The 22,012-nt window shown below is 39.1% G+C and overlaps 1 protein-coding gene across 1 annotated transcript in view; it reads right to left on the bottom strand.

The window, feature by feature from the left end:
• Positions 1-16,081, bottom strand: part of MAP3K4 (mitogen-activated protein kinase kinase kinase 4) — a 65,880-nt gene extending 49,799 nt beyond the window's left edge. The window contains exons 1-2 of the mRNA XM_014876009.2: positions 15,960-16,081; positions 2,754-2,944 (exon numbers count right to left, since the gene is read on the bottom strand). Coding sequence (XP_014731495.2) covers positions 2,754-2,944; positions 15,960-16,033 — 265 coding nt within the window. The 5' untranslated portion in view covers positions 16,034-16,081. The remainder of the gene's footprint in view (positions 1-2,753; positions 2,945-15,959) is intronic.
• Positions 16,082-22,012: the final 5,931 nt, after the last annotated feature.

Below are 22,012 nucleotides of genomic sequence, written 5' to 3'. Positions count from 1 at the left end.
TCTAACAGCACTTTGATGTTGAAGACTTTCATGGCCTTGCAAATTAAATTAAAATGCCATTACATGTGAAGATCACTGTCTTAACTTACATTCTAGATAGCAGAACCTCTAGATTCCTGCAGTTTGTATTTTTAACATGTTATTCTCCTTTATCATCAATCTTCAGATTCCCCACACCACCAAAATACATTGAAAGAAAGGTAAGTTCAAAATTATTCATTATTAGACATCCAAAAAGCTGCAATACTTGAATGTTCATCATTCTTAACAAAGCCCAGACACAATAATCTACAAATTGTTTCAAACTCATCTCATCAAATAGACATCAATGATTCAAATACACCTGACAGTCCTGCAATAAATTAATACTAATGCTATAACTGTACTGAAGTATTGCAATATACATAGATATTGCATATGCATATAAATACAGACTTCAATTAATTTGCAAAAAAAAGTTCAGCTGCACTAACAAACTTTGAGATATGATTACTTTTAATCCTACAAAGGGCAGGGGCTTTCGCCACTAAGCCACTATCAGTTGGTGAGAGGGAGCATGTGGTGGAGTCTGAGATCTTAAACAGGTCATTAAAAGAAAATACAACAAAATGCATGTGAAGAACATGATGGGGGTAGGAAAGCAGGGTGAACAGTGGCTCCCTTTCAAGTATGAAGCTGCAAAAATTTTATACTATATAGCAAACATAGGCACTGCTGTTACCTAGTACATGGAGAAGCTAACACAGCAGTAAATAAGCAAGCATTCATGGAGTTCAGGAGACACAGGCACCTCTGAAATGCATTTAGCTTAGAAAAATGCGAGCCCCATAGAACTTCGGCTACAGGAGAAACAGTTCAGAAACTAAACAGATTATTGCATCGATTTATGTTTGGATACTAAATGCAAGTTGTAAGGAACTTGGTGTTACAGAAATTAAACAACAAAGTATCAGAAGCACAAGTTTGCCAAGCCCCCAATTTCCAAAATTCTTTCAGTTGTCTAAATAAAGATACCTTAAATCTTATTTGTAAATATCTGAAAAGTTATTTCAAATTTACATTTTTAAGTGATTAGTTACATTGAACCAACCCCTGAATGAATTATCTTACTTGAGTATAACCATTCAAGCTCAGTAAGAGCATACGCATATACATTCAAGGTCAACAAGCTGCTCCACAAGGTTTTGGGCTGGTTTTTTTTCCCCTCTTCCAAATACAAAATAACTGCTCTGAGATGGTACAGAAGGGCAAAGTTCAAAACAAACAAACAAACAAAAAAACCTATGAACTTTCCAGAAAAAGATACTTTACACAATACTACCTAATTAATCAGAAAAAACCGCAAACATATTTTAAGATATTAAAGTATAAAGATTCATGATAACAAATAACAGAATATTATCATATCCTGTAAGAAGTAGGAACCGCTCCCCTCACAAATAGAAATATAATATTATATATTTCTAACTCTTTTTAAACATATAATGAAACAACAATAACAAAAAAAAAAAAACTACCAGAAGCAAGAAAAGTTTACATAACCACTCTAAACAGGGTTAAAATAAAGTTAATGTTGCAATAGAAGAATTTTACTGGCTTTAAACTTTTAGCAAAATTAAAGAGGCTTAATAATTCCAATGCCTACAGTTAACTGGCAAGAGTAACAAGATTTCTCTGTACTTTCATATAAGGAAGAGGTATTTTGGTGAATGTTCTCTTCAGTGACGTTATTTTGAGGTTGCAAGAAGCCTTGGAAAATGTTTGTACTGGCCCTTCTTTGTATTTCAGAGTCCTACACAACCAAATAATTGACTTATTCCCTTAGTCACCCCAAACAATTTACCTTCTTCTTCCCTACATTTTACCTCAAAAATGTTATCCTTGCTATGCACTCTAATATTTCCTTGTTTCATGTGAAGCAATTTTAAAAATTGCTTCCAAAACATTAACTGGCAATAGTCAAGCTGCCATAACTGGTAAATAATTGTCTGACATAGTTTGTTATTTGTTCAAAAATGTATTAAACAAACAACAAGAAAAGCCCACAAAAACCTAGTTGTATTCTGTATGAAAACACTGAACATACAATCTCAAATGGCTTTTTTGCACCCATGCAATTTCAACAACAACAAAAAAATTACTTCAAGCTAAAAGGTTTCATTATTCAGTACCATTACTTAGCAACATTAGGAAAAAAACACATAACAAGTATGGGTTTTCCCCCATTATCTCTTTACACTGAAGCATCAGAAGCAAGCAGGAGTAACTACACTTTAAGTGCTTCACTGACATTAACAAGTAAAGAATAATCACTGAAAACTGTATTTTGCAATGAACAGCCCGTGAAGTGCTCCAGAAAATGAAAACTGAGCAGAAAAGCAGCTACATCGTTACTACAGATCACAGAATCGCAGAAAAAGTGATTTAAAAATACTTCTGAAACCAATTTTTTCCAACTTTCTGCTCAAAGCCGGGTTTATTTCAAAACTAGTTTAGCCTGCTCATGATCTTAACCAGTTCTGTTTTAGATATCTCCAAAGATAGAGATTCCACAAGAGAACAAACCCTCATTGTTTAAGCACTCTCATAGCAAAATTTTTCTTCTAATACTCAAGAGCTTTTCCTTGTTGCAACTCACAGCAGCTGCCTCCTGTTCTTTCATTGTAGCTCAGTATCCAGCTCTACCTTCTGCAGAAACCCTCTACCAAGTAACAACAGGCATTTTAGGAAAGAAACCGAGACACCACGCCTACCTTTCAAAGTGGAGCGGCCAGCAGGTCTGCTGACATTGTTCTTCTGATGCTTTGTTGACATACGCTTCATCTGGCGGGGTGTACTAGGGGGAGAAGCGCCATAGAAAGTGTCAGCACTTGCTTCATCTGATAATTCCTCAGGGTCAGATTCAGAGATCTTGGAAGTAGCATCTCCTGATTTGCACTCTCTTCTGCAGAGAACAAGGTAAACCGTTCCATTCAAGATAAAGGAATTTTACTTGCAATATCTGTTTAGAAAGCTAATTCATCCATAAATCCCAACCACAGTCAACTTCTTGTATTTTACTGCCACATCCATGTATATTTACTCCATTTTTTTCATATCCCTAAGGATGAGTTTCCAATCAAATAAATAACAGGGACATTCAAAGAGGATGGTATAGACAGAGTGTCACTAGAAGAACACAATGTAAACATACATATATATATATCTTTCTCAAAAAACTTGTGGCAAGCACAAACTAAGAGGAGCACGAAATAAACAAAGGTTCAAACATACAAACATTATGCAAGATGTTCAATCTAATCAGTAGGAGGGACAACAGCAAAGGTCTTTCATTATCCTCCACCCCCTAACCCCTCATATCACAAAAACAATTTCTAAAATCACTCTCCCACCCTTCACAAAACTTTTATCTAGATCTGAAAATATTTTTTACAGATTTTAACATCAAGAATATTAGTACCATTAATATCATAAATAAATACTATCACTCCCCAGTGGTGCCATACATTCAATTCTCTTGCTTTAACACATATCAGGGAGAAGAACACATACCATTTTCAAAGAAAGAAAATAAATGGTTTGCCTCCATTCCCTCATTTATTTCTGAAGCAGGTCTGCAAATAACAACTCTACAGAACTTTGAGTAACTCCTGGCTCTAGTAAAAGACATTGTGGCAAAGAAACAGTCAATCTAAATCAGTGCAAGATAGCATCAGGATCCAGTAACTTCAACTTCACTCAAATCACAAATTTTATTCTACTTGCTACTACTTTAGAGGTAGACAAGGAATGTTATTCACACCCTAGTGAAATAAGCCTGAGTTACTGCAGCAAGAAATATTTCAGAGTATTGCCAGCTAGAACAGCAGTAAGGCTAACAAAAACAAACAAAACACAGATACTGTACCTTTTCTTAGCCTTTAGCTATAAACAGAAATAAGTATCTTAGCATGCAGAACAGTTACGTTCTCTACAAAGCCACAGAACATTTAGTGCATGATATTCTTTTCACTTTACTCTTCTCACTCTACTACTTCAGCATTGAGAAGGCAGCAGGCAAGTTCACCAACTTCTGCAGATAAACTTTATTGGTTATCCAACAAAAATGACGCAGGTGGTACCGCAGCACCACCTGGAGTCTTGGGAATGCCCTACAATTTGGTCAAAGTGACAACCACACAAAATCACCAATAGTTTTAGTCTGGCTTACTTGCCTTAGGATATCATGCTGTTACAACGTCTTAGCGATGTGATTTAACCAACCCTCACTGCCCAAATATTGAAAAAAAGTCTAACAATTGTTCCTACAGATCTTGTGAAAATAGGTGGATGAGTAAGACAAACAGCTCTTGTAAGCCCTGAGCTGGGAAAGTGGAACTCAAGTTTACATCTTTTTGGATATCAGAAGAGCTTTATTTCTGAGAACGCTTATGAACAGCCCTACTGCAAAAAACACTTCAGGTAGAGAACACCCCTCTGATCTTGCCAAAGACAAATCAACTACAAGAGACTAAACCACATAAAACAGAAGTCATTAGTTCCAGTGCTTATGGAGCCACTTATTTTTTCAGTGATCTCACTGGCCTGGCAAGGCACAGGGTGGGGTGCTGATGCTCTTTGCGGAGGCTGGCAGAACAGATCCTGCAAACACTCATGTTAGGTCTCCAAGGCAGTTTTAAACTAGGACAAGTTACCTCATTAGGAAAGACCAGTGAAAACACTGTTTTCCTTCTGTTTAAAAGTAAGCAACCTCTTCGAAGAACCTAACGATCAAATCTCTCCACCAAGCCGAATACAGTGATCTTTAAAGAACTTAAGGCAATTTTGGTCACTAACCCTGGAGGCATTTGAAAGATCTGTAGATGTGGCCCTTATAGGACATGGTTTACTGGTAGACTTGCATGTGTTATTTTACAGTCAAACTCAATCTTAAAGGGCTTTTTCAACCTAAGTGATTCTATAATTCTACCTTGTTTGTTTCTTGCTATGTCTGATGAGAGGGCATGAGCTCCAGAAGTATCCAAATTACCCTCCAACCCCACACCTGAATTACAAACATACCTATACAGCAGCATCCAGTATTACTTACTTAACATTCAACCATTTTTACTGGGTAATTTAGTAAGATGCTCTTTGATAAGACGCAGAGCAGATATCACAAAATATGCAGCACTTGAAATCATATCACAAAACAAGCAATCATGCTCTCATTCATAACAACAGAGCCAGTCTTGTTAGCAGCTGGTGAGACGATCTAACCAAAGCTTTCTGGTCTGCTTAGAGAGAGAAAGGCACAGGTTGCAAAGCAAGTTTTAAAAATCCAGCATGCTCAGTTTAGGGTTTGTGTGCAAAGACTATACCTCAACTCAGAACTCAAATCAGTGCCAATTAACACAATGATTCAGTTTCACCAGTGCAAGCCTCATAGTACAACAATGCATTAAATATACATTAATATACAGGTCTGAACTAAAGCAGCTACATTACCTTTGACATGCTAGAATCAATTTTTCTAATCCAGACAACAAGAGACATATGATCTTCAGCAGTGACACTTTAGTATTAAAATCAGTTATTGATTTTTACAGATTACTGACACAGCATTTGCAATGTTTGTGTGTTATTTACTCTCATCAGCTAACCATGGACTAATTAAATCTGCCAATCTATAAAACGCAGTGCCGGCAAGCCTGCATCAGATTATAGTGTGGGTTATTAGACAGAATTGTTGTTTCCTAAATACTGTTGCAACCAGGGTTGAGAAACATTAATCAAGGCTAATTTCTTGTTAGCTACCACGATATGCAGGTTTTCTCCCCCACAGCCAGTGAGAACCATCCAAATCTTAATTAGGCTTACACACAAGAAGTGAAAACTAGAAATGTGACAAATGTAGTTACTACTTGCCAATAGCAGCCCAAACCAAATCCCTACAAGGTAAACTAGAAGTGCGTCATTTTCATATTCTATTTACAGGTTCCAGCCTCAATTTTAATGAGAAAAACGCTTCTTGGAAATTGACCCTTGGAATATAAAAAAGACTGTAGCCAGGATGCATAAATCACAAATATTGGGAAAGTTTTAACAGTAGTATGGTAAAAAACAACAACCAAAGCAAAATACCTTGACAGCTCTGAAATGCACCAAAAAAAAAAAAAAACCAACAAACCGAGAAAGTTTCCAAAAAGTAACTACTGTATGTTACACCAGGGTGCATTTCAACCAGAATCTGGAAAGACAGAATATACAGTTTTTTTAATTTTCACTTCTAGATGACAATGGGATTTTTATTTTTTTTAACTAAGCAAAAGTGGTGGTAATGTATCTACAATTCCAGCTCAGCCATGAAAAATCAAGATAATTCTTCTAGATTTTCAAAGGTCTGCAATCAAAAATAGAAAGTGGGACAGAAATCAAAGTATGAAATTTGAAGCAGGACAGAGAGCAAAATATCTGGTAACCACCACCACCACTAAAAAAGGCCACAACCTTCGGAAAAATACATTCACTTATCACTACAAATAAATTAACAGATGAAAATATCATTGAGGATCACATGGAACATTACAATTAATTAGGTTGAAGTCACACTGAGGAATACGATTTTTAACTAGTACAAACTTTTGCACTTTCCTGAAGCATTATGCCAACTTGCAAAGTTTGTAACAGCCATTAACGAGAGAACATCCTAAAAACTGTGACAGCTATATGGGGGAAACATCTTTTTATTATTCCTTTTCTAACAGCTACCCTCCTTATAAGTAGGAGTTCAAATACATTAGGCACTTACATAATTAACTCAGGTTCAGCCATTGCTTATCATCCCACATGCAGCCTAAAAGCTTGTTGGGGATCAGAGCAGTAGAGGTCAGTGGACTGGACTACAAGCACATGGCAAGAAAAAGTTGAGTTAGGCAGTTACCACACAGGAGCCAGGATCATCGCCCACCACAAGGGTTTGGAAGCTGTGCACTCCAGACACTGCTGCTGTAAACAGCTTCCTGCAGTTTCAAAGACATCACACAATGCAGGAATCAGTGAGGCTCTTTCTCAACACTTCTCACAGCACCCTGCAATTGTCACACAAAGAACTGCAGTATCTGTACAGGGTCCAGCATCAAATTACCAAGTACCAGCTCTTGACATTCAGTGGCTTTGTTTTAAAAGCAAAGTGTCTATTTTTCAAATACATACTCCTTTTAACTCAGATTCAGCTCGATAAGGAAGACAAAGCTACATTAGTCTATTCTTAGTAATGCACATTCCCAGTCAGCAAAAGTAGCAGAAAACACAAGCACTACACACTGCCAAACACATCTTGTTGAAGTTAAGTTAGCTCTCCCTAAAGGCAGCTGCAACCAACCTATTTCAAACAAAACTCTGACAAGAACTGTCATCACTCAACAGCTGGTAGTGCAAAAAGCAAACAGAATTTTTAGTTACCCACCTTTGCACCTCTTAAAACTGAAAAACAATTAAGTATTCAGTCAGTGCTGCTAAACACCACGCACAAGAAAACTCTGGAATCAGAAGCTCCAGTTTCTTTGTAGCAGTACTAGGTTTCATTTTGTTGCAGAAGAAAATGCAATGGTAGTCCTGGACCAACAGCACAATGAAGGAACTTCACTAAACAGTCAGTTTAGTGAACCTTGGTTAACAAAGACGGAGGATTAGACAATTTAATCAGGAAAACAAGATGAAAAACCCTGAAGTTCTGCTACAGTACAGGACAGCTACCTGGGTAAACACCAGTGTTATGTTGCAACATTAGGAAAGCATCATGCACCCCTACATTTTAACCATTTTTTTAAATTATGTTCTGAGGGAAGCTGTAAGCTTAAATAAATGGATGTGGTTCTGAAACGCTGCTGAACCGAAAGCAGAAGTAACTAAAAATCCAGCTTGGGATAAGGTAATTTTTGAAGATCTGTTACACGTGCGAATACAAAAATGAAGTGTTTGATGCTACTGCATTTACTATAAACGGCCCTAAGGGCAGCAAAAGGAAGTCTTCAGTAGAAGGCAAGGAAAATATCTTGTTGGGTTTTTTTAATGATATTATATGCACCGTGCTAAAGTCTGGCACCGCATTACAGATAAGAAATTTCAAATTATGTGTAAAGAAGATACAGTACTAGCATAACAATTTCCGTTTTAAGAAATACTCGAATTCAAATTCAGCTGTACATAGCTACATTTCTTTTCTCCCTGAGAAATCAGGGGAAGGCAGGATATGTGATCATTTATCTCTGAGGCACAGAAATGAACAACCAGCATATTGGAAGGAAAAAGCTGATACCTGGACAGGAGGAAAGGAGAGCAAAGAATTTACTTATAGCAGATAGTAATTTTGCTCCTGACACAACATGCAAAAAAGCGCTTGTATCTTTCATCTAGTATGTCTACATATGCAAATCTTACACAATCTAAGTTTGCATTAAAACAGCTTACAGCAGAGACACTTGTAAGAGCACAAAAAGGAAGCAATATTTTTAAAAAATTAATCAACTCTGAAATGTAACACTATTCACACAATTTTTTACAGTGAGGACCCTCAGAAATTACCAACACTACAGTCACAATAAGATGACACGCACAGTAAAAAAGAGAACCTGTTCCAGTGCATCTTTTGCTTCCTAGGCTGCACATTCCTGCCCCTTTTGGCATCCCTTCTGCACAGAAGGCAACAATCATGTGACCTCAATCACCAATCTGACAGTGAAAAAACCCATTGGTTTTTTGGTGCACCATCTGCCTCTCACATCAATACCCACAAGCGAATACCCCACAGCCACGTGACAGCCAAGCTCCTCCACTAAATCCTTCCTGAACGTGGCATTCTCTTGTAGAGAGACCAAGGCAAAGAAGGCAACCTGCTGAGTGTTAAGTGAAATCGTGCCCTCAGTCCCTCTCTTCTAGCTGCACATGAATCAATTTTACATGACTATCTGGCCCTTCTGCTTTCCAGACACTTTGCCAGAAATCACCAGCACCCAAGATGCACAGGTGTAACTTAAAGTACCATCCCTGCTTCTTCACTGGTGCTGCCAAAACAATCCAGCTTAGCTGGAATGCCTTCATTTAGCAGGATTTTTCCTACTTCAGTCCCTTTAATTTTGATTAGGCAGTCAAATGTACTTAATGTCACGCTAGCAAGATTCATGTAGCAGACATTCCTAGTTGAGGGAGGGCAAGAGAGAGACATTAGGAGATGAGAACAGTAATTTTTAGCTGAGTCCGCCACAATACTAATGCAGACTTTTACTTGCAGCAACAATAAAAGCAAAATGCTTGGGCAGGAAAATACTTAAGGTAATATTGGTATCACCACCAAGAACTGATTGGTCATATAACTCCATTAGCTTTTCTAGCAATTAACCTATGAACAAGGGATTGTGAACACAGAAATAAGACAGAAACAAGACAGAAATACTAAAACTTCATCAGTGAATTGTCAGGACGTAACAGTAACCCTTGAAAAGTCCCACTTTGTTCATTATTTGCACCTTGTTTATCTTTGAAAACTAACTTGCAGCAGGGCTGCACAAATGCAGATACTCAAGGCTGCTATGAAACCCACTGCCAACTACTGGTTTACACTACAACAACCCTGCTAACAGTTAAGAACCAAGAACAATAAATTCCACATCAGCTGAGGGATCAATATAAAGCAAGTATTTCTGCTGCAACACAACATTGGTTTGGAGTGAGACTTCACTGTGACAAAGCCACCACTATTTCTGCCAAAATCACCTAGGAAAAAATAAAAGCCATTACTGGGGAAAAGACTAATGTACAGCTTTGAGCTAAACAGTTAAACTGCAATTGATCCCCAGCAACTTTTCCTCCTTGGTAACTCTCAATTAAGCTGTTTAATTAGAACAGAAGGACCAGCAAGTGAGAAGACACCATTTCTACAGTAGACGTCAAGCACATGTCTGACTAGGCATCATACATTTCCTTACAGCACTAATGTACTTACTAGCAAATTTCAGTTTAACAGAAAAACATTAACAGATTTTCTCCTTCTCAGGATTTGGAAGCTACCAGAGTCGGTTCTGCAAATTATTACTACTTTGGCACTTTTCTCAAAATTCTCCTATATTCCTGGGCAGAAGCTTCTGTATGTGCTTACTATATTTACGACAGAAAGACAAAGTCATAGAAAAATCTAATAAAAGCTCTTGGAAGAGTGGTGAGGTATTGATGCACATTTTGGCTGATTAGAACATGGTAAATTTCAAAAAGAAGAAATTGTCAAAATTGATTCAAGAATAAATTAAGCAGAATGCAAAGTACTATTCATCACATCTTTTTATAGCAAGTAGTGATAAGCACTACTGAGACATATTTAAATGATCTAAGGAAGTAATTTTTCTTCCACAAGTTATACCAACTAGAAATAAGTATAAAAAAATAAATAAAATAGAGCTCTTGTATAAGTTTTGGCAGTTCTTCATGTTCTCATCTCAGAAAAAAAATACTCAGAACCTTCTGTTCTTTTTTACTAGCAAATTTGAAAACAGAGAAGGCTTAACTAATTTTTCCATCCTGGATTATTGTAAGTTTTCATAAAAATTTGAACTATGATGTAACAGCATTTACAGTAGATTAATCTCTGAGTTTTCCCACAATTAATTATCTGATTAAAACTATGCCATATTTTATTTCAAAAGAAAAAAAAAACCTATTTAATTCTAGCTCTATAATGTGCAATAAAGTGTGAAAGTGTTGATGGGTTTGCTAGGTTTCCACATCCATGTTTAAGCCTGCCAAGTAAGGCTGCAAATGGATCAAAGGTTAGAACTGTAGAAACAGGAGCTAAGAGAGCTTCACCCAGCCCAGCCAGTATCCAGCTCTCTTCGCTTAACAACCAATGTTAAAACACTCGTTGATTCCAGACCCCATACTTCTCCATTAGTGCCACTTTTTCAACCTCAACTATAACCCAGCTCATATTTGAGAATTTGAACTGATTCGTTTATTTTTTTTAAAGTAAGAATCTCTGAAATATGTTTTCCTCACTAATGATGTCTGAGCATTACACAGTACAGTATCAATCCAAAGGGTAAGTGCTGCAATTAAGCTCTTGGCACCCACACAGATCAGATACTAAGGTCTCAAGCCACACACCAGTACAGTAAAGTATACTTAATGAAGAACTATTTATGAAAAATCTATACTAACACATCTGCATGGATTTTCTGGAAAACTTAAGGTACACCAAGAAAAGTTACATACTACTGGGAAAAGTGTGTTAGGCTGCTAGGTTCAACTATAAACATATAATATATAAAAGTGATAAACTGGGAAATGCACAGACCTGTGATAAAAGATAAAAATAACTGTAACAGCATTCTTCCCCCACACTCTACTCTTCTGGCAGAAAGTTCCATTCCTAGATAAGAAAAAGCTAAGAGGTGGTTATGATCCCAAAGTTTCAGTAAATCATTTGGATAAAGTCAAAGTCTACCAGAACTCTAAAGGTGAAGCATTGAAAGTTAAATAGGTTTTCAATGGAAGCTGGTGTCTAAGCACGGCATGCTGGACTTCATGTCTGTGACATTTGGAAAATCTGCGCAATGCAATGTGACTTCAGTACTCTGCAGTATCTGGAGCATCCCAAAAGCTCAGTTGTCACGTCCATGGAGAGCTCTACAGTGAGGCCAGGAAGTAATAGAGGCATGAGTAACTGTGGCCTTGTTATCACTTACTGAACGCATGTTGTACAGCCAAGATGGTAAAAACCTTTACAAATACTGCTCTCGGGAAAAGCAAAAGCAAGTAAACCAGCAGCACAAGTAAGGCGAGGGCAGAATAAACTATACATTTACACCACATTAGAAAGCAACACGTGACACTCAGTACCACTGAGTATCAGCAGACACACAAGGAACAGAACGAATTTCCTTCTTCTACCCTAAGATTGCAAGAGACGTTCATCAGCACAATAGTTACATCCCATCTTGTCTGGCTCCAGAATAAACCTGATCTGCTTTCATGACAAATTAATGTGACATTACACAGAGGCTCCTTGGACTGCACACAAGTGAACATTTGACAATTCAGTAATACTGAAATTCAGATGTTAAAGGCAAACTTTCTCATTTGGCTTTACGTTTGCAGTAAGCCAAGAGTAAGCACGGGAGGGATCTTTTTTAACTCTTTAAATAAATAAGCTTCTGAGTTATTTTTTAAAATTCGAAAATTATTTAGTTATTAAATTACAGATTAGGCGTAGCATCAGTACAGTTAACATCTGAGAGAAGAATAAAACTGAAGGAAAGTAACAGTTTTGGAAACATAAGTATTGTAGACAATGGCAAATCCAATCACGCAACTGAAGAAACGAGCTGAGATTCCTGTGCTGACAGAGGTCAACACACTATTGACTAGGAGTTGGTACTATAAAAAACTGTCTTCTAAATCTATTTTAGATGCAGTTTAAAATAATGGTTTGTATATAATTTAAGAAATGTGGTTGTCATGGAAGCCAAATCTTTATAAGCCTCTAAAAATCCCAATTAGCTCCCTGAAGTAAGAGTTACTGCATATCCCTTATACTTTCCTTTAAATTCAGTAGATTTGTTTTCATCACAGCACAGTTTGCATTCCACAAAGGTCAATATCACTAGCTTACATAATAGTAAAACCAACCTTGACACAGACAGCACTAATTAACAGACATAAAAGCAACCCAAGCAGCCACACAACACAGACTAATCCTTACTGCTACAAATGCCAAAGACATCTCAACTAGCACTGCATGTGTGTTTGTGCGTAGGTGGAGCAATCAGTCATTCATTCCAATCTTGCACATGTAAACAAGAAAATGCAATACATGTAGAATAGAGATTACATCTTACCTCATTTAAATTCATGGAGGGGAAAAAAACTATGGCAAAGCTCTATATACTTAAATCATTTTTTCCCACTGAAGCTATGATCTTAAGTTAACAAAATAAACTCTTTCACTGCTCATACACTATCAGCATTACAGATAGTTTGGCAAGCAGGAAAATATGTTGAGCACAATTCATGACATAACCTCAGGCTTCCCCCAAACCACAGATGCTGCAGACTGCCAGCTCAATTCATTGTTATCCTAGAGACAACAAATCTGATAGACAGACGACTGAAAAGTTCCACAGCAAGGACGAAGCCTGCACACAATTCACAATTCTGTCCCACTTTATTCACAGCCTTGGTCCTTCCTTCACCCCTTGCACTGGAAGTATGTCAGGAGAAAAGAGGGCTACAAGCAATCAAGGCACAAGTCAGGGTAGCCCCATGGCTCTTCATGCCTTTGCAGTGCCTCCAAACAAAAGACAAAGCCCCAACAAAGGACACGCTTAAGGCCTCGTTTTTCTCTATAGAGGATTTTGCGCCAGAAAATTCTTAGGAAAGCCTAAAATTGGGCTTGGGAAATTTAAAGCCTGTGAGTAATAATCAAGAAGCACCAAATACATCTGTTTTAACTAGTAATCTAAATTATCTAAGTGGAAACATCTTATCTTGAAAACTTTCCACTTGTTTATGGATTGATACTTAAATGTGATTTCTTCACAAAACTTTCCAGTATTATCTTTTCACTTATCCATAACCACTGCATGCTATCCAGGGTCAAAGTGCAATTCTATCTCAAAATCAACATCTGCTCATACATTCCCTGAGCATTTTCCAGTTCAGAGCTACCCACTCTCTTTCCCCCCACCAAAGTGTGTTTCAAGAAAGAAAGGAAGACCTGGGGAAAAAAAGTGTGCTTTTGGAGAGGGATTCACAATCAAACGCTTTTGACTAAGGACCGTGTAATTCAAAAAAAGCCATAAATATATTTTATGTTTGCCTTCAGTTTATAAAATGTACCACTGCATTTATATTCTAACAAAAGACAGACTCCTCACACAAAGCAAAGCAGATTTCTCGCACAAGGCAGTCTCAAAACAACAAATCAATAAGCTTTATTAAACAAATGTAGGTGTATTGCTAATTCAGAATGACTGAATACTTCTCCACCAGAACTAAACTTAAAGAGACTTAAAGAGAATGCATTATAGCAATGCACTTTAACACTAGCCAGAGCTCTTTATCATAAGAACACATTCATACTCTACAAACAGGATTAAAAGCAATCTGCCATCAAACGGATTTCAAACGCCCAAGCCAGTGCAAAATAAACCAATTTCAACAAGATTCTGACCTCACAGCCCCAAGAATAAAAACATAATGATGACTCCAAAATTGAAATCAAAAGTAATCATGTTTGAAAAAACTTCAGATACTTTAGTTGTATTACATTTAAGTAAAAGCAAGTGCTGCACATAAAGCCAGAGAAGCAGGTGTGAAGTTTAGACAGAAAGTATAGACAGAAGTGAATCACAGTGGATGGAGTGCATGCATTACCCTACACAAATTAAGGCTACCTAATTGTTTTGAGACATCCCCTTCCCACCCACCAGCTCACTCTGAAATAGCTAATTCAATTTTCATTTGCTGGGTAAAGTTGTCACCACATTATCCACACCCACATCCGACTCATATAAACTGTCCTGTAATAAGCAGAATCCAGCAGAGGTCAGAAATGGCCCTGCACAGGAAATGCCTGGGTGTTTTCCATTCAGGCTCTGAAGATTATTCTTACACATGAAGACAGCCCAAGTCTAGGGTCATGCTGTTTTACAAACTTTACTTTAAATCATTTTCTGCTTAACCTGCAATATTAGTCTTCAAAGAGTCCTTTGAAAAGGAAGCTTACTAATTCAGTTGCCCTATAGCATTTGTACTTCATAATGTTTCTGTTAAATTTTACTAATTTAATATATCTTCTGATTTTGGCATTCTCATGACAGAAGAACAAATCGTTAATGCATATTAATGAAAACTCAAAGGCATTGTTCAATCCCATAGCCTTGACCCACACAGGAGCACATCACCACTTCCTTTTTATTCCATCAGTACAAAACAGCAGCTCGCAATATTCAAGAACAATCTCAGCAACACGACAGCAGATTTTTTGCACAGTATACCTGGAACAAAATGCACCTTACTACTGCCTTACAGTACTAATGGATCACACAAGCGTTTTAAAAAAGTTTCCTGAATGCTTCCTAGTGAGAAGTGAAGTGCCACAACAGGATGTTATTTAAAAATGAGAAATAATTGCCACGGAATTAATAACTTGGACTTGTGCAATACTTCTGCAGCCAGCTGGAAACACTAAACCATAAAGTAATTTGCATCCCCATCTCTCAGCAGGGCACAGATGGAGACTTGCAAAAAGCCAATCTGCAGGTCAGCACATTCAGGAGGTGACAACAGTTGCAGAAAGCTTTGAGGCATCACAACACTCCTTTGTGAACGCTTTTTCTTTTTTTTTTTTAACTCTATCTTCTTACAACTATCGATTGCAATGCTGCCAGCAGCGATACTCCATGACCCTGCTGTTTTACCGGCACGCCAAAGAGAGCCCGATTTTAATCACGGCTGCCATAAACACGAGACACCCTTCCAAGAGGGCAGCGCTTTTATCGCTGCAGTTCACAAGTCAAGGAGCACAGGTCACGCTCCGTCAGCCTCCCGCGGGCTCCAGCTGCTGCTCCCTCTCCGCTCTGCAGCCTCCGCACCTCCGGCCCGACCCCGACAGCCGGGCGGGCAGTGCCCCGACACACCCGCCCGCACTGCTGCGAGGCTGGGGGCAAAGGAAATGATTTGCTTTTAATTGCAAAGCGCCCACAAAACACTGCCTTACCCACCGCAGCCACTAGAGATTTCTTATCGAAGCACCTCTCGCTCCGTGGGCGCTCTGCAGAAGCGCTGAAGCAGCAGCAGCCGCAGGTTCTGCAGCGCAGAGGAGCCGGGCGCGGGTGGCAGAGCGTGCACCCCCGGCCCCGGCGCTCGCAGCCCCCGCCCGGCATCGCTCCCTGCACGGAGCTCCCTGTGAGGCAGCTCTGGGTACTGACCTCCCCGGCGGCGACGGCGGCGGCTCCTCCATGGCGGCGGCGGCGGCACAGACCAGCGCGGTGGCGTCTCTCATGCATGCACCGGGGCCGGCATGGCGTTGGGCCCCAGTGCGCGGCGCGGGGCTGCAGCGAGGAGCAGGAGCAGCAGGAGGAGGGCAGCGGGTCCCTACCCGGCTGCAGGAGCGCGGCCGCGCAGAGCCGCCCGCGCGGCCGCCATCTTGGGAACAGCCTCCGAGGGCAGCGGCACCGGCAGCATCGCTACGGCGCGCCAGGAGGGACCGGCCGCGCCAGAGGCGCTCGCTCCGCCGCGGCTGGGCGAGGGGTGGCTCCCGGTGCGGATTTCCCCCTCTCGGCCGCGAAGTCGGGACAGGCTGTGGGACAGCGGTGCTTCCCTCCGGCACCGCGGAAATCACATCTCCGCAGTTCCCCGCGAGGGGCCGCGTTTCTCCCGAGGCGGGGCCGTGCTGGGGGCGCGGCGGGCGCTGCCGCCCTCTCCCTGCCCCCGCGGCGAGGCTGTCAGGCGCTGCCTGCGGCCGCTCGCTGCGGATGCCGCGGTCCCTTGCCGCTGCTCGTTCCCACACCGCCGGCAGACGGGGAGAGAAGGGAAATGTAACTGCTGAGGGGAAGATGGTTTCCCTCAGCAGGTGCCGGCTCTCGGCAGCCGTGCTGGCCCGAAGTCCAGCGCCTGCGGGGCCTGGAGCGACCGCGGCCGGATCCAAGGGGATGGAAGGCGTGAGAAACCCTTGAGGTGCCCTTTGGGGGCGTGCATAGAATAATCTTCTGTCTTTTATACTCTGCTGCTGACAGAGTAACTTGCTTGAATTTACGAACCTGGACTTTTTAAACCCTCTAGCAGCACTGGTTATCAGCCTTGGACAGAGAACTGGAGTCACATTATCCAGTTGGAAATACGGGGAGGAAAACGTGATTTCCTGAACTGTAGGTTGGCTGGAATGTCACCATCAATATTAACACACGTCACTGGCAGAAAACTGCCATGGGTCGTTTAATTGTTGGGGTCGGTGAGAGGAAGCCTCAGCTTCTGTGTTACGGGACTGGAAGCACAGCAACAAACCCTGGCATCAGTAATGTGTATACAAAGCACATGCATTATTTCTGATGAGTGAAATTTGAGCTTGGACTAGAATCAGTTCTAGATTCTGCATTTATGCACCAGTTCCTTCATTAACTGTACAAGAAATTTGCAACTTTCTAGTCTGATACCAAAATTCAGTTGTAAAATCACTGTTCATGAAATAAAGTTGTCCATCTCTCTGGCGAATTTTAGGAAACAAATTCAACAGTACCTTTGAAATAAAAGATTTTTTTTAAAGCTGAAATGCAGGATATACTTCAACTATATCATCTTAATACTATCTACTATTTATCATCGTAATGAATGCATGCTTTAAAATGCAGGACCAGATAAATAACACTATGTAGGAAGCCACTTAGACTGTTCTCCGTAGGATAAGAAAAATACCTGAATCACCATGACCCTGATGATCATGACATTGAAACATCAAGACATTCCACATTTATGTCAAGAATTAGTAGTTAAGATACCTCATGTAATGGAAAAAATGCAGTATTTAGCATGCTAAAGACTTTTGCTCGAGTACTTGACCCCAAAACCATAAAGCAGTTCCAATGGCAGATACATACAATGCATTCCCACTAATCTGTCATGGCGAACAAAACTTAGAAACCATAGCTGGAGGTAAAAAATTTTAAAGTGCTAACCTAATAAATTAGTTGTCATCTCCATAAAAAATATAGATTATCTAAGGAAAAGCTGCTTACTTCACATTATGTATGTATTTTTAGTATGATCACAAATAACAAAAAGTCAATGTTACAGAATAAATGTGAGCATTCTTTTCAGTTAGGGATCATTGTCTCACACCATCTCTGCAGCTGTTTGTAGGGCAGAGACGTATTTAGCAATCATGGCAAAATATTTCAGCTTCTTTGCTTCTTCAGTCAAAACAGTCAGTGCAGTGGTCTGTTAGAAGCACAGAAAACCAAGAAAAAGAATCTGATACTGCATTTTGCCATAGATGTGATAGTGTGGAAGTGGAGACATCCCAAGGGCCCTTGGCAAAGGGAGAAATGGGGACTGACCACTGCCACTACTTTCTGTAAATATTAAGACAATTTACTGAAGTAAACTGGGATTCACTGCAGCCTCTCAAACAAGGTGGTCCAGAAAACTCTTCCCTGTATTCATTTTCCCCTTTCCCTTTAGGGCAACCCAGGATATTGTGTTGCATCACATTCTTGTGGTTTATCACAGAAAATATCCTAGAACTACAGATACCAGCCAAGCAAAGCAAGGCTGTAAATTTGATCGGGAGATGCTTCTTTATCTGCAATTGACCATAGTAAGCAACACAGCTCCTGGCATCAAGGAGAAGATTGTAAGGGGAGAAGTTTATGAATGGCCTTACAGAGAATTTGGGAAGAAATTAAGAGATGCAGGAATATTTGCAGGTGATAATACAGGAAACATCATATGACATAACAGTCTCAGAGCTTATATAGGGAAAATATTTAGCAAAGAAAAAATTTCAAGGCAATACAGAGGTCTTAAAAAACTGATATGCCAAAAAAAATTTTTAATTATTTTTTCTTCTTTTAAGGAATATCATCGTATTTCAAAGACTACCTGACTTCCAGCTTCTGAGTCTAAACATATCAATATCTCATAGGTGTATGGAAACTGATAAATGAAATTGTTCACTCTGGTTCTACTACTGGAACAGAAGAAGGCACAAGATTAAAATACACATCACAATACATAGCATCTGTCTGTAAGAAAATTGAGGTAAAAATTAGAAATGGATTTTATTGTCTGATGTGACAAAATCCTGACTTCAAAATTCCTGGTTAAATAAACAAACCAGGAAACAAGTAACTGTCAAAATAGACAAACATTTCAGTTTAATTACTGTTTTCAGAAGTTTTAGAATTAATTTTCTTCTTTTTTCAGAAAACATCTGGCTTTATAATTTAGTTGATGCTGCAATAGCTTAGGAATTGCTTTTTAGTCTAGCAGCATGCCTTTTATTACAGTAGCAGTCCTAGAACTTGCAATAGAAATTTGACATGGCAATAGCATCCTAATAACATAAATAGGTCTTTCAAATAGCATTTTCAAATTTCTACTGCAACTACTCTTGAAATTGCTATCTATTCCTGGTTTATATTCTGATACTCCTTCCTCCTCAGCTCATCACAGGTATCAGACACAATTGTACATGTAGGTGTGCTTTTGCCATTTGCCATTCCTCCAGTTATTTTCTATATACAAAAAATCTTAATGAAGACAAAGAAAGATTTGGTCCAGGTAGGTAAATAAATATGTTATAAGAATATATTTGAAATTTTTTCTCCTGGTTCCTGTCACAAGGCCAAACTTCCAAACTTTTTTTCCATGTTATGAATGTTGTGCAGAATAAGGCACAACTTGGTTTTGGGGTTTTTTTAGTCAGTAAATTAAATCTAGTAATCAGATTGTTCTTCATTGTGTGAACTGCATGCAAAAAAAAAAATCAAATTCTTGACAAAACCAGCTTTGTACAATTAGTTTTTCCTTCAAATAAGTTATTTACTTTAATTCTAATAAAAGCCATTTAAAAGTAAAAGCAAAGTTAAACAGACATTAGAAAACAGCCTGCTAGGTATGGTTAGTCTAGACTTAGTAAAATGTGCTGAAGACAGAATATTAATTTTTTCTTGGTCAGAGATTAGAAATTCTCTTCTGCAATGCAATGAAGAGTAAAACATGAACAATATCTGCGTTTAATATCTAGAACACAACCTGACACTATTTCTTATGAAGACATTGCAACTAACATCTCCAGATTCCAAATAAAATACCAAGATGTGTTTCTACCTGGGCATGTGCAGATTCCTCCATCTACAGTTTCGTTGTTCTCACAGAAGGTCAGGTTGGGGTGGCACTGAAAGAAACAGAACTCAGTTTTCAGTGTTATCTAATCTGAGCTTTGCTGCAATTGATTTGAAGTGTGAAGCTGAAAGCAATTAAGGAGTCCCACCGTATATACCCCTGTTCAATCACCCGTTACTGCTGTGATTCATTCACTTGGGAAGCTGGCAATGATAGCTGCCAAAGCTTGTTCAGCAGCATGGTTTAACACCCGTGCTATAACAGGAGCCAGCTAACTTGACGGAGGTGGAATATTTTTGTCTGAGCGCTGTCATCTCACAGGCTGCACGTCAGATTGCACAGGGCTCAATACCATTAATTCACCACTATTCACTCCTATTAAAGGAGTATTTGTTAGTAAGAGTAGCATGAGGTCAGAGACATTCCTGTGATTATTGTTTTATCACTTCAGCTGGGCATTACTTTTGGGGTACTTCCTGTCCTAAAAAGCAACTCTATGTAGCACTGCCTCTGCATTATTAAAATGGCATGACTCATATGAGAGAAGTACAAAATCCAGTTGTCCTTAAAGCTGTATGCTTTCACTGTGTAAAGCTGGTCTTTGGGCTCAGTGTCTGTAAAGCTGAGCATAGCTAAACCCACCAGCTGCTCTTCAAAGATATCAAGGCACTGGACATAGAAATTATTTAAAACTGAAAATGTTGACACACATATAACAATCTGACTGCAGCAGTTTGTATCTTCCCAAGAACTGATTTTGGACCTGTGAAAATCAGCTTCATTGAATTCATTGCTACTTGAACTTGATTATCAACAACAGAGTAAGCTTGCTTAAAGCTAGCTTGGCTTCTGCTAAATTATATTTTAATTCTTTCCCCAGCTGTATAATAGACATACTCAGTGAGCAGCCATAGGGCATTTATAAACAAGACCAAATGTTTGTCTGCATTTGTGTTCACTACATTAACTTCACGTTCAAAGAAGCTCCAGTGAAGAACTGGGGCCAATTCTTTGAAATCATATTAGTAGGCCCAGAGCATAGCCATCTGTGTGCACCTCACAGTTCAATTCAATTCAATGCATTGTTGCACACAACTCTTTCAACATGTTTTCAAGCATCTTGCAAGTCTGACTAGTTGCTTATACCAAAATTTATAAAGTGATGTTTCTTATTTCCATCATCCCAGAAAGCACCAAAAAAAGTTCCAGACTATATCTTTTAAAATATCTGGTTGTGCAGCTGAGATTCTTTCTATGTCTGCCTTACAGCAGCTGTGTTATCCCAGCAGAAAACAGCTGTGAGATTTGTATCAAACTTCCCTGTCTAGGAAGACAGGAGCTGTCCATGTCTCCTCCTTCCAACAGCTCTTTTTATAAGTGAGAGTAATCACAGAAAAGCAGCAGAGCTGGCATTTTCCTCTACTCCAGCAGTTCCTGGCAGTATGTAGCAGCTGAATGGAGTTATAAGCAGCCATGAGAAAAATTTAATCTTCATTAAATGTTAATCCCTGCAAACACTTACATACACATCAGTTCACTTATATAATAGGCATACTGAAATCAGTGGGACAACCCTGGGAGATGAGTTACTCATACATATAAATGTTTATTGGATTCATTTCCTCCTTTTGCACTGAATCATCTCAAATAACATTATCCCCACAACTTCACAAGGTGAGTTTTGTAGTGCAATCCTGTTGATGGCTCAGTTCTGGTGAACATCAATAGGAATTAAGATATTTCCCACTTGTTGCAAAGCCCTCCTAACTAGAGCATAGTAAAATAATGTCTTATTCTACAACTCCCAGTTGTATCCCATTCTGCAGTGCCTTAGGTTTTATTTTTTCATTTCTGTCCATTTCATTACTTAAAAAACCTGTTCCTTCATTGTTAGCATAACTATTTTCATCCTTCTAAATACTTGCACATTTCCTACAGTAAAAAACACTATAAAGAGGTAATCGCCTGCTATTTGACATTATTTTAATGCAGAGTTTTTTATTCTCATTTGAAGCTCATTGGCCCCTATCATTATTTCTATAATTAATTTGCATTTCCTCTTCCTCACAGGAATTGATGCTTATTTTAAGGCACATCCATGCTAGAAGACATAGCACACAGCACTTGAAATAAATGTGGA

This window comes from Sturnus vulgaris, chromosome 3, assembly GCF_052056855.1.
Source record: "Sturnus vulgaris isolate bStuVul1 chromosome 3, bStuVul1.hap1, whole genome shotgun sequence".
In the NCBI taxonomy this organism is placed as follows: domain Eukaryota; kingdom Metazoa; phylum Chordata; class Aves; order Passeriformes; family Sturnidae; genus Sturnus; species Sturnus vulgaris.
The sequence above is the reverse complement of the archived record's forward strand: the minus strand, read 5'-3'. Positions and strand labels throughout refer to the sequence as shown.